Source organism: Lithobates pipiens, unplaced genomic scaffold (assembly GCF_037356315.1).
Source record: "Lithobates pipiens isolate NorthernLeopardFrog02 unplaced genomic scaffold, aLitPip1_a1.2 Scaffold_18, whole genome shotgun sequence".
NCBI lineage: Eukaryota > Metazoa > Chordata > Amphibia > Anura > Ranidae > Lithobates > Lithobates pipiens.
This window is the reverse complement of record NW_027507758.1, coordinates 424,542,873-424,556,614: the sequence shown is the minus strand read 5'-3', so window position 1 is coordinate 424,556,614 and position 13,742 is coordinate 424,542,873. Positions and strand designations below refer to the sequence as shown.

Here is a 13,742-nt window from a genome sequence, read left to right as displayed (position 1 = left end):
CCCTCTAGCTGAACCAACAAAACAAAATTCAACTTCATTTAAGAACCTTCTATGTTGCCCCATAACAATCTATCTGCTTCAATCTAAAATATTTCCAATTGAAAATAAGATTCTAACTATTTTTTTGGCATGATTATTAGTGAATAGGCCCATATGGGTATCCCAGCTAATTTGAAACCATTTATGTTATGGCAGTATATATTTTTCACCACAAATAGGGTCATCTGTTAAATTTTTACACATTTTGTTTGTCATATTAAATGTTACAAATAAAGACTTTGAATGAATGTCCCATCACAACCATATTCCCCAGACACTGTAACAAGTTCTCTAGGTATCAGCTAAACATCCTACTATAATTATCACAAATGAAAGCAATATTTGCAGTATGATTTTACAGTACTGTACATTTACTGTTATCCGACATTCGGTCCTGACTATTGCTTATACATCACAAAACTGTCTGCGCAGAATTCATGAAATAGTGACTGCTGTCATAGATAATATTCAGTGCTTGAAAGATGATGGGATTTTCTTCATTTCTGAGCTGGGAAATAGTAAATGTGATCAATCTCTCTATTTATAGGAAATAACTGAAGTATAGTATACCCTCCATCCTATTCCGTTGTGGTTCCGTGAGTATGGGTAAAATGCACCAAGCTCCATCCAACGGGCACATAATTCATATGTGGTATCTTGAAAGAAACCACAAATGTCTGCTCCAGTCTACAAATATAAATTTAAACTGTGTTATTTTTAACAGTTCTGCTAATTGAAAAACATAATAATGTAAACAAAATACTGTATATTAAATAGTACCTGCAGTACTGTACAAAACTACTGTACAGCACCACTGTACAAACACATCATAAGACAGTAGCAAGTATTGTAATAAATTGCAATATTATAGTTAGGCACACAAAGCAAACAGTACATTTAAACAGTTTATATCAACATTAAAGTGTTACTAAACCCACAACAGTAAAATCAGTTTGACTATGCAGTAAAGCATGCTTGTTATACTCACCATGGAACCCAAGAGTTCCACATCCTCCACATTATTTAAAAAGGCTGCTTGATCTTGTATGCACAGATCCTCCTCTTCTTCCATTGACTCCAGAATATGTCTGGATAAGACAAAGTTACTGGAGTCAGGCTGCACATGCTCAGTTTGGTGTGGTTTGCTAGAGGGGTTTTTTTTTTTCTTGAGAGAGTATATGTGATCAGCACAGGGCCAATCAGCACTGTCCAGACAGAGGGTCCTGTATCCTGATTGGACAGCCAGTGCAGTATAAAAACTTCTCCTACAAGCTTTCCCGGGAACTGATAAAAGTCACATGACTGCTATATACTGCTGATGAAAAAAGGTATTTAGCAGTTTATACTTACTAAAACTATTGTATATTTCCATGTTCTGTGTACTGTGGGAGACCATATATAGTGAATGCAGGGTCCTGGGTTTAGTAACACTTAACTCATTTTGAATTAATGCAATAGCTTCATGTGGCATAAGTGCCAGCTGCATTCGCCAATTTCTGACAATAGTGATTCTGACTGTGTAGCACATGCGTAACTATGGCACAGTAATTATTCAGGATATTTTCAATCCCTAGGTTCGGGGGGGGGGGGGGGGGCAGAAAAGGACTAGGCATTGTTAATAGGCTTGTCTTTTTGGAAATAAGCTGGAAGATTTTCCTGCCAGAAGCTGGTCAAGTTTTTTCATGATCATAGGATGTGAAACAGTGTTCCTACATGACCACACTCCAGCCAGAAAAGTGGGGCGTTGGAGAAGGAGAATTGCGCTGATCAGTAAGGAGATTAGTATTAGCAGAGTGTAATTCCTCCAGAGTTTTTTTGGAAATTTTATAGACTAATAACAACTTATGTATGGCAGGGGAAGCTCCCTCACCTAGCTTATTTTGTTTTATACAGACATAAAACGAATGGTGGATGGGGCTCTCTGATCTCAACTTGTATTATAAAGCAATGTCAGTGGTCTGCATCCTTAACTGGCATCACAATACCGTGGATAAAAGATGGGTTTTCTTAGAAAAGCCTATGGCAGGCTGCAACCTAGCCAGTGCACCATAGATTCTTGCAAAATGTCTTGGTCTGTCTAGTTGGATTCCTCCACTCACACTGGACACATTCAAAATCTGAGCTGAATGTATTGGGAGACCTGTCTCATCTGTTTTGACTTTTAATTGCCCTAAGTGTGCTTCCTTGTTATCAACCAGGGGAAGGTGTAGCATTCTTTAAATTATGGGGTAGATATGGTAATACAAGGTTTCTTTAGCTAGTGCCTACTGGGAGTCTTCTCTCTCTAGAGCAGCTACGCCAATAGTTTAGGGGTTTCCCTTGGGTCATTGGCACTACTGGCAATTATCAGATCAATGATTCTTTATCCGAATTTGAGTCTTTATGTGCCCTAGATGTGTAAAGCTTTGTTATCTAATTGTTTGAAGCAGACTCCATACTTTGCATGAGATTGGAAAGCAGGACAAACCCTGGAATTCACCCCAGCCCAGCTTCAGAAAATCACCACACTTTTTCAAGACTCCTCAGTTGGACCTACGACTCAGGAGGTGTGTTACAGATTCTTCTACAGAATTCTTCCAGAATGATCTTTTATTCTATTAGTCCAGTGCTTTCAAAAAATGTATATTTTAGGAAAAGGAGATCTTTTTCATACTCTGAAAGCTGAGTAAAAACTGGAAAGAATAAAAAATTGTATCTGGCCACTTGAGGTTAAAATTAGAGCGTAGGGCCTGGCAGTGAAAGAGTTAAAGAAAAATACCAAAATATGTTGCAGATGGGCAGCTCTGCCCCCTTTATTCTGAATTTCTAGCAACACAATTGTGATTAAAATTACTTTTGGGATAAAAACTTTGTCTCTGGTGTCCCTTATTATCATGCAGGCAAATGAAACATGCACCTACGTATAACAGTTGAGGCAATGTATATTATTTCCCATTTGCTTTTTCTTAAGCAAGGCAACACCATATTTATTCATAGCCTATATTTTACCCAGCTTTAGAATACCATAGAAATGTTGGTGTGATTACAAGTATTTCTGGTATAGGTGAGCTCAGTGTATGCATGCCCCAACAAAGAACTTCTCTTACTTGCTTTTTTTGGTCTCCAAAAGTGGAATTTCAGTCAAATACTAACCAAGCTTAAAGTGGATGTAAACCCCATTCATGAAATCTGACCTAGGCACATATACCCATGCTGTTTACATACCTCTCTCCATAGCCCTAAGTCCTGTGTCTTTCTGCTGCTCCTCTGTTATCAGCATGATAACTTCTGACAAGCTCTCCGACACAGGAGATAAAAGCAGTTGGAATTTTGTTTTGGAGGGGGGGTGCTTAGAGATAGATATGCAGAGTGCTTGTCTATTCATAATACAGCTCTGCAGGTTTCTTCATTCTTTTGCCTATGGCCTATGTGGAGTGGGGGTGTGTGCCTTTCCTCCAATCATCTTACACACAGTGTATGCCCAGACTCCACCCCCCACCACTGATTGAGGAAACAAAATTTGTAACATGATGTGCACTTTCTAAAGAGTCTAGAAAGCTGAGGACAGCAGATATACATGTAAAACTTATGTAGGATGATTCGTTACATCTCTGTGTATCATTTAAGGGTGTTCACTTCACTAGATAAATGTAAGGATTTACATCCACTTTAAATATACTTCCACCCCTATTCTAAGCCTTTTTCTATCTACCCTGGGAAAGGAAAGATCTGTATAATTACCTATTCAGAGGGTTCTCCAATCTGGTTACATGATCGGGTCCCAGCACTGGCTAGTGTAAAGGAAGGACAGTCGATGACCATTTACTCCCACCATATTTTGACAGTACCCTCCTCCTCCCCTAACTTGCCTCCTTTTAGGCCTTGATTTTGCATTGGCACCAGACTCCCCCAGCTCTCCCCTTTCCCTCCCAGCAACCCCACCCTTTTCTTCCCACTCTCTCTTTAACACTTTTCTCCTTCCCCCTAACTATAACTGGTCACTTCCTTTCCTTATTTTTTTACAGATGACACTTTGGCCTCTTCCTTCATCAATGGGAATTGCCTCCTAGACCAGCCCACCCAAATTAGAGTGATATGCTCAGCCGCCTACAGCTGAGTACAGCCAACCTGCTTAAGGTTACCACTCACCCCAGTTGTTTTATGTTTAAACCCTATTATAGGGAGCTGCACACAGATGATCACAAGCTCTTTGTTTGGTATGATCTACAGTACCTGGTAAACATGCTCTAACCCGCACCTCCTAGTATTACATTGTTGTTATGTTGTTCCTTCACTAGCTTTGCACGGAGCATGCTCACCATTTTCAGTCATTGTTATTAACATATTGTTTGTAACCCTCCTTAGTACTTTATGAGGCTGGTCCCCCTCATTATATTTTGTTTTCAATGCTATGTCATCTGAATTCTGTTCCATTCCTGTATATTCAATAAAATATTTGAACAAGAAGGAAGGATAGTTGACAATGAATGCCCTATGGTAAGCCATTATGCAGGCTCCGCAGCAGTTTCACAGCGATCTCTCTTCTTGAATGAAGCAGACCACTGGAGAAATCATGGAACCATACCAGATTGCCCTCAGCATAGGTAGATATATACTTCTTTCCTTTACAGGGTAGTTAGAATAGGCATAGAATGGGGTCCAATTTAAACATTGTGTTATATCTGTGCAAAAATACCCACTGATTCTGACAAAAATCCAGAGCTGTCACATCTCAAGAAGCCTAATCAGCCTTCCCATTCTGGGGAACACAGAAAACACATGCACTAGAAGATGAGGTCTGTAGTTTAGATACCCTATAGCTCAGCAAAAAGAGATCTGGCCAGGGCTGATACCATTCCTTACGATTTCAGTACAGCAAAAGCAGTGGGGTTGATTTACTCAAATTGGAGATCACAAAATCTGGTGCAGCTGTGCATGGTGTGCATGGTAGCCAATCAGCTTCTAACTTCAGCTTGTTCAATTAAGCTCTGACATTTTTTTTAAAGCCAATGGTTTATGTGCAGAGCTGCACCAGATTTTGCATTCTCCAGTTGTAGTAAACCAAACCCATCGTGTGGTCAGTCCATAACAGGAAATTAAAAACTGGATGTGTTTCTGTCAAGATCAACAGGTATATATAAACATGGGTAGTGTGCATGCATGTGCTCCGTATGTTTTTCTTTTTCCTGCCCTGGTGCACATTTTACGTGATCTTATCGGCCCCAATGAGCCATTTTCTAAAAAGAAGGACCAGGAAGTTATGTTTTTTAGTAGCAGTACAGAATTGGTTTATACAGCTCAATACTGTATCTGGTTCAATGTGTATGTGATTTCAGAAGCGATGGAACAAAATGAATGATCTTGCTGGAACTTTGTCTCTCCCAAAATTTTATTTTTTTACTACTTACATAAGAATATCCAAAAAGACTGAAATCCATCATTCCTACAAAGAACAAAGAAGGAAGAAAAAATCAAGTTAATGTGCTGCCACAATGCATTTTTCCTAATTACGTATTTTCAAATTAGCGCTCATTACAAAATGAGCACAAAAATAAAGCTACATTTATTAGGTAGATGGTTTAACAATACAAAATTTTAAATACTGAAAATTACATTTATATTTTAAAATAAACATATAAAAACAACACATCTAAAATTAAATTTAAAAGCCTATTGCGGTCTATAGTGGTCTATTGCCACAGGGCACATAACAGAAACCTAGCTCTGGCAGAATTTCATTTTCAGGATGCTTACCAATAATAGATTTATCCACTTGATTCCAAGCAGCAGTGTTGTCCCCAAGCCAGTGCCCCACCCATCGTCCAGAGGTTGGATATGTGGACCGACAGACAACTATTCCTCTTTGTCCCGTAATACTGCGTAGAGAGCTAGAAAATAGAAATGTTTTAAGTTTTTGTGTTTAATCAGCTGTCTACCTTAGGACTAGACTTTACATTTAACACAAAGGTTGCAAAATCTGATCTTGTAACAGCATGCATTTCAAAAACTGATGGGAGGAGAAAGAAAAGGAATGTTACTTCAACGAGATCAATTGGTTGATTTTTTTATTTATAAATTGGAATGGGATGACTCCTACAACTGGATTGTGTCAAAGTGGAATTTAATTGCATTTAACCACACTTTTGCAAGAAAAAAGTGATCTTTTCAATCACAAGGTCTATTATTATTACAATTTTCTATAAGTTATGCTTACATTTTTTGTGACTCAAGACTTGCAATGGCATCACAATGATAAGTTACTTTACGTCGAACACTAAGGACTGCGGCAACAGCCTCAATAAAACAAATGAATTACAAGTTTGAGGATGAAAGTATCATAAAGTATCATAAAGTGTAGTGTCACTAGATTAGCCTATTAAATTCTATAAAAAGTTCTTCTGTAACAATCCCGCTTATTGGAATATGTTACTTTGCTTTACTATTCTGCGGTGGATTGGAAATTATAAAATGTCTCTCAGACTACTGCTCCCTTGTAAGCTTTGTTTCCTGTAAACAGCAATGTAGTGTACTCAAACTGCATCTATTTTAGATAACCCGTGTTCTTTATATGGTTTGTGTTACACCAAATTCCTATATGCATATTCTGCAAACATACATAATATTACCAAAAGTATTGGGAAGCCTGCCTTTACAGGCACATGAACTTTAATGGCATCCCATTCTTCATCCATAGGGTTCAGTATTGAGTTGGGCCACATTTGGCACATTGGGGGGGGGGGGGGGGGGGCAGGTTCTTGTTTTTGACAGATACCCTGTCCCCACCTGGCCACAATAAGGTATGTCAAAAGTTTGGCCCCCTCCTCCTTCCGCCTCATTGCCCTGCTGCCAGGTCAATGAGGGAGTGCTGTGAGCTTTGCCCATGCTCAGTAGGGACCCGGCAGTAAAGCAAGGCTTCACTGCCAGGTTCCCCAACCTGGCAATGGGGGCAGCAGCACCAGACAGCCAATGGAAGCATCGGCTGGGGTGCTGACATCACTAGAATCAGGAAGGCTGTCCATATGGTTTAGGAGTGAGTGTGTCTATAGAAATGTTTCACCATTCTTCCAGAATGCATTTGTGAGGTCAGGCACTGATCTAGATGAGAAGGCCTGGATCACAGCCTTCTGGGAAGGCCGTCCTTGTGGACAGCCTTCCCAGAAGAGTTGAAGCTGTTATAGCTGAAAACAGGGGGCCAACTCAATATTAAACCCTATGTACTAAGACTGGGATGCCAAAAAAGTTCATGTGCATGTGAAGGCAGGCATCTCAATACTTTTAGTAATATAGTGTATGTTTGTATAACTGTTTTGTTCATCACTTTTAGTTTTTGGCAGTAGTCCAACTCTCACTAAGAGGATTCTCCCAGTTCTGTGCTGCAGAGTTTTCTCAATAGATTTGGTGTAGTTAGCATTCCCTGAGACCTCTCCAGAGGTGGACGATGTCACCCCTGCACAATGGAAATCAGGGGAATTTATATATATATATATATATATATATATATATATATATATATATATATACATTCACCAGACACTTTATTAGGTACTTAATAATTTAACAGAGTTGCACTATTTTGAGTTTATCTGTATATAACAAAGTTTGATCCGATGCAGTCCACAGTTAGTATAGCGAAAAGTGTCCTTAGTCCAAATCTTCACCACCCCCCAACTTAGAGTATATATTTCTTTAAAAGAACTGTCACCAGAATAGATGGAATGCCTGCTTACCAGCTCTTAAGACCTCCTATCACAGAAGGTCAATCTCCCATGTGGCTAAATACCCAGCCTGGGCCTTTATGGATCATTTAAGAGTCCTCTTATCTAACAGCAATGACTTGTCAGTAAAATTCCTCTGCTTGATCTGTTTAACTTTATAAGGTAGACCTTGCTAGTACCAGGTTGGACCCCCTTTTGCCTTCAGAACTGCCTTTATTCTTCCTGGCATAGATTCAACAAGGTGTTGGAAACATTCCTCAGAGATTTTGGTCCATATTTACATGATGGAGGCAGTTGCTGCAGATTTGTGGCTGCACATTCCTGATGCAAATCTCCTGTTTCACCACATCCCAAAGGTGTTCTATTGGATTGAGATCTGGTGACTGTGAAGGCCACTGGAGTACAGTGAACTCATTGTCATGTTCAAGAAACCAGTTTGAGATGATTTGAGCTTTGTGACATGGTGCATTAGCCTCTTAGTGAGATTTAACTGGTAAAGTTGCATTCCACCATCCACAGCTCACCTCTTCTTCCACCGTTCACAGCTCAGCTATGCATGCAGCATCCCGCCATCCACAGCTCACCTCTTCTCCCCCATCCACAGCTCACACCCCCCCCCCCCCCCCCACCATCTACAACTCACCTTTGAACGCCATCATCCACAGCTTACCTCTTCTCCCACTATCCACAGCTCACTTATGAACTCTGTCATCCATAGCTTACCTCTTATCCCATAGTCCACAGTTCACCTTAGAACCCCATCATCCCCAGCTCACCTATAAACCTCATCATCCATAGCTCACATATGAACCCCATCATCCACAGCTCACCTATGAATGCAGCATCCAGCTATCCACAGCTCACCTATTCACCCCACCATCCATAGCTTATTTATTTTCCCACCATCCACAGCTCAAGTCTTATCCCCCATCTAGAACTCACCTATAAACTCCATCACCCACAGCTTACCTCTTCTCCCCTGGTTCAAAGCTCACCTATGAACCCCACCATCCACAGTTCACCTATGAACTCCACCATCCACAGCTCACCTCTTCTGCTCCTGTCCGCAGCTCACCTCTTCTCCCCCCATCCACAGCTCACCTATCAACCCCATCACCCACATCTCACAGCTCACCTATGAACCCCTTCATCCACAGCTCACCAATGAACCCCATCATTCACAGCTCACCAATGAACCCCGCCATCCACAGCTTACCTAATAACCCCATCTTCCACAGCTCATCTTTGTACCCCTGTGAACATGCCCCTCCCTCCAAATCTCTTACCTCTGCACAATAACCCCCCCAGCTCTCACTTTGCACAGCCTGTAACCTACACAATTTTCCCCTCTACACAAATTGCCCTCCCCCTTCCCAGTTCTGACATCTATACAACACTGCAAGCTTCCCACAGCTGCCTATTTGCAAACCTGCTTCCACCCTCAGGGCCGGATCAAGCCTGTTTGAAGTGGGGGGTGCAGTAAAAAATGTCAAGGAGGCAGAGGATGGGAGGTCAGCAGGGCAGTGTACAGTGGGCCAGAGGGGCAGAGGATAGGGTCAGCAGTTTGTAAGGCAGTGTACAGTGGTCAGCAGGGTGGAAGACAGGGGTCATCAGAAAGTGAAGCTGAATTCAAAGGGCAGTAGTAGATGAGGCCGAGTTCAGAGGGCAGTAGTAAGTGACGCAGTGTTCAGAGGTCAGTAGTAGGTGAGGCCGAGGACAGGTTTTGCCCTGCTATAGCTGTGTCATGGGTCCAGTGCTTAGAAATTCCTGCAGCTTTCACTCCTCTGCTCCCCCGCAGCCAGGATGGGCTATGTGGGTTCTGATTTCTCTGCGCCGCCCATGTGATGGCACCGACCAATTAGAATACTCCTAAAAACGTGCATCCTGGGGTACATTTTGGAGATTAAGCCGTGAGATTTATAAGCCACGGACTCATGAGGCAGCTATAGCAGGGCTCAGAACGGGAGTTGGCCGAGCTCCAGGTCAGTGGGACTGGGAGGGTGAGGAGAGGGTCCTGTGTAAGTTCACCTTACATCAGAATGTCATTAAAACCATTAACTGTTGGAGCAATGAACACTTTGGTCATAAAAATGCACATCATAGTGTATAAAGTGCAGGGGTCAGGGATAAGTAACATCAAAACAACCTATAAAGTGCAGCATCAGGATGAGCCCTCCTGTTCACATCAGATTCCCCCTTGCATCAAGAATCCCCATCAGAGTTCCCCTTCAAACAGAGACCCCCTCTACATCAGTATTACTCCCCTTATGGTAGGGTCCTAAGAGTCACCCCCTTTATATCAGGGCCCTCAGAGTCAACCCCCTTACCATAGGATCCCCAGAAGGACCCAAGTTACATCAGGATCCCCAGAGTTTCTCCCCTAACATCAGGGTCCCTAAAGTCACTCCTATAAAAGAGAGTCTCCAGAATTTCCCTAGTAACATCAGGTCCACAGAGTCCTTCCTTTACATCAGGGTCCCCCCTACTCATTACATAAGGGTCCCAAGAGCCCCTCTTGAATTCTATGCAACAAAAATAAAAGATAAAAGGGAGGGGGCGTTTCTAAAGCTGAGCATAGATGGATTGATATGCATTTGATTCCTGCTGAACTGGCCAAATTGCTGTCCTATTATGGACAGGCTGGTTGTACTGTAGTCGATCTATCTATAAACTTTAGTACAACTAGTCTGTCAAGTTTTATTTCTATGATTACTTCCATCAGCAGCAGTAAACGTGTTCTGGCGGTGGGGAAACCTCCCGCTGTTAGAATATAATAGCACAACCGGAGGGATTCCCTCATCAACACTAAATGTGCTGTTAGGGGAATCAATCTATTCTCTTTCCTTCAACCAGTGGTTAAAGGAAAGAACATTACTTAATGTATGGCGAACCTAAAGCAAGCCATAGAAGATTCAATTTTCTTCCCTGCAACCCTGAAAAATGCTCAATTTTCCTTATCAACAGTCGGTGTTGATGGGGGAATGCATCCCGCAGAAGTGTTGTGTGCTGCAAGTGGGGAGCCATCCCTGCTGACAGAACACAGTGATTACTGCTAATCACATGAAAAAATATGGCAGGCTGGTTGTATTCAAGTTGATCAATGAATCAACTTGAGTACAACCAGCCTGCCCATAGATGGATCATTTTGAGCCATCCAGTGCCAGCTTAATGCCGCATAAATATGATTGGATTTTCTGACAACAAATGTGGGATGTGAGCTTGTTGGCTGAAAGTCCGATCGTGTGTATGTGCCATCGAACATTTGTTATCGGACTTTCCTCCAACAAATGTTGGCTAGCAGGTTCTCAAATTTTCCGCCAACAAAACTTTGTTGTCGGAATTTCTGATCTTGTGTACACAAGTCCGACGCACAAAAGTTCACACATGCTCAGAAGCAAGCAGAAGGAGCTGCACTGGCTATTGAACTTCCTTTTTCTCGGCTCCTTGTATGTCTTGTACGTCACCACGTTCGTAATTGTTGGCCAATATTTGTGTGACTGTGTGTATGCAATACAAGTTGGAGCCAACAACCTTCAAACAAAATTCCACAGTTTTGTTGTCGGAAAGTCCGATTGTGTGTACGAGGTATAAGAGTAGCCAAGTAAACAAATGCACAAAAGTAAAGGGTTAACACAAAGTAAACCTTCTCACCTGATAACAGAACATTTACTGCATACAGCTTATTTACTGCCAGATTTCCAGTCCATGCTGACAGGTCTGGCAAACAGATAAACAATCACTGCACATTCCATCTCAGCTTTACTGCCATGCTGACTGAGGGTGCAGTTCAGCATTGGAGATCATCGAGATACACAGACATGCAGTAAATAAGGCTGTCTGCAGTGACTTCTGTTATCAGGTGAACTCTATTGCTGTGCATTTGTTGTATTTTAAAAGAAGAGGGAGACGGGAGCTGCTGAAGCTCCCAGCGCATCCCTATCTCAATCCACTGCACCCTCCATGTCCTGGCCCTGGGAGAAAGAGTTCAGTAGCTGGGCACAGCATCCTAGGGTGAAGGGGGGGTTCTGTTGGCTTTGCGGGGTGCAGGTGAAATCTGGGGGGTTATAGCTCACCTCAGCACCTCCCTAGATCTGGTCACACCCACCCTCCACCTTCCATACACGGCTCTCACCTCTTCATAAATGCTTTCCAGCAGTGCAGCCACTACTACATCTGCACCGCTCTATTAGGAGAACATAGTGCACGTTGCTTTGCCTGGACAGCTTCGGCCTACCAGACCCATGTAACACAGAGCCAAGGAGCTCCACAATACTCAGCTCTGAGCTACACGGGTCTCATAGGCATTAGGAGGGGACAGGGGATCCTGAAGCACTACACACCACAGATAGGAGTGGTTGCGGTTTTGGGACACGGATACAAGAGGATAGGTCAGCTGCCCATGGGATGATTACGGTGTGCCCAGGCACACCCGGCACACCCCGTGCACATGCCTATGGTTGCAGCTTAAATCAAGACTCATCAGACCAGGCAACATTTTTCCAATCTTTTATTGTCCAAATGTGATGAGCCTGTGCAAATTGTAGCCTCATTATTATGCTCATAGCTGACAGGATTGGCAACAGGTGTGGTCTTCTGCTGCTGTAGCCCATCTGCTTCAAGGCTTGATGTATTGTGCATTCAGAAATAGCATTGTGCATACCTTGGTTTTAATGGGTGGTTACTATTGCCTTTTTATAATCTCAAACCAGTCTGCCCATTCTCTTCTGACCTCTGACATCAAGGCTTTTTTGTCAACACAAATGTCGCTCACTGGATATTGTCTCTTTTTTGGACCATTCTCTGTTATTCCTAGATATGGTTGCGTGTGAAGTCACTTAAATTTGCTTTTCTTCCCCAATCTGATGCTCGGTTTGAACTTCAGCAAGTTGTCTTCACCACGTGTAGATGCCTAAATGCATTGAGTTGCTGCCATGTGATTGGCTGATTGGCAATTTGGGTTACCAAGCAATTGAATAGGTGTACCTAATAAAGTGGATGGTGAGTGTATATTTTTATTCCCTTACAGGTCTTATTTATACCTTTTTTGTCAAGTGTTTCAACCAAGCTAAAAGAGTGGAGGCAAAGGTAAACAGTGAGCCTTGCATGTAGTGCAAGGCCCGCTTTAAATCAATTCAGTACGACAAAAAAAATGATTGGTCACTATAGTTAAAAAAGTTGCACATTGTTGTTTGCATTATTTAGTACTCACTCAAAAGTTGGTTTGGAATGTGACCATCCATATAAATTGTGAACATCATAGTGGTTAACTGGCTCTCCATTAGGAAGGTACTGTCTGCTTTCCATGCATAAGGTCTTGTGTTCTAGGCCCATATGAGATGATTCCAAATCTGAAAAGTCATAGGAACTTCATTGCTTTTTTTCATAAACCTTGTTTAATTTCATTTATATTTAACATTGATTAATGAATTGTTGGTAAAGCAATCACATTCAAAAAGTGAATACCTGGAGCCATGTTACTACCAGGAAGCACTTAAAGGGGTTGTAAAGTAAAATTTTTTATTTTTTTAAAATAACAAACATGTCATACTTACCTCCACTGTGCAGCTCGTTTTGCACAGAGTGGCCCCGAACCTGCTCTTCTGGGGTCCCTCGGCGGCTGTCTCTGCTTCCTCCCGCAGGTGCTTCTCACGTTAATGCGAGCTCCCTCGCATTGGTGAGAAGCACTGCGGGCGCGCTCCCGTGATACAGCCAACGGCTATAGCCGCTCGCTGTATCACAAGGCCCCGCCCCCGGCGCGCTGCGTCATTGGATGTGATTGACAGCAGCGCGAGCCAATGGCTGCGCTGCTTTCAATCCATCCACTCCAGCCAATCAGCGGCCAGGCTGAGCGGCGAAGAGGACGGCGGGGGCGAGCGCGGGATTTTCGAGGGGTCAGGTAAGTAAAACGGGGGGACTGGGGGCGCCGGCAGTGTGAGATGTTTTTTCACCTTAATGCATAGAATGCATTAAGGTGAAAAAACATTTACCTTTACAACCCCTTTAAGTGGA

At 42.5% G+C, this 13,742-nt stretch overlaps 1 protein-coding gene across 3 annotated transcripts in view; it reads right to left on the bottom strand.

Annotated features, from left to right (window-relative positions):
- Positions 1-13,742, bottom strand: part of SI (sucrase-isomaltase) — a 342,643-nt gene that overhangs the window by 156,361 nt on the left and 172,540 nt on the right. For all 3 annotated transcript variants that reach the window (XM_077488042.1, XM_077488044.1, XM_077488043.1), the window contains 4 exons: positions 12,943-13,081; positions 5,773-5,906; positions 5,427-5,461; positions 610-726 (listed from right to left, as the gene is read on the bottom strand). In XM_077488042.1, coding sequence (XP_077344168.1) covers positions 610-726; positions 5,427-5,461; positions 5,773-5,906; positions 12,943-13,081 — 425 coding nt within the window. The remainder of the gene's footprint in view (positions 1-609; positions 727-5,426; positions 5,462-5,772; positions 5,907-12,942; positions 13,082-13,742) is intronic.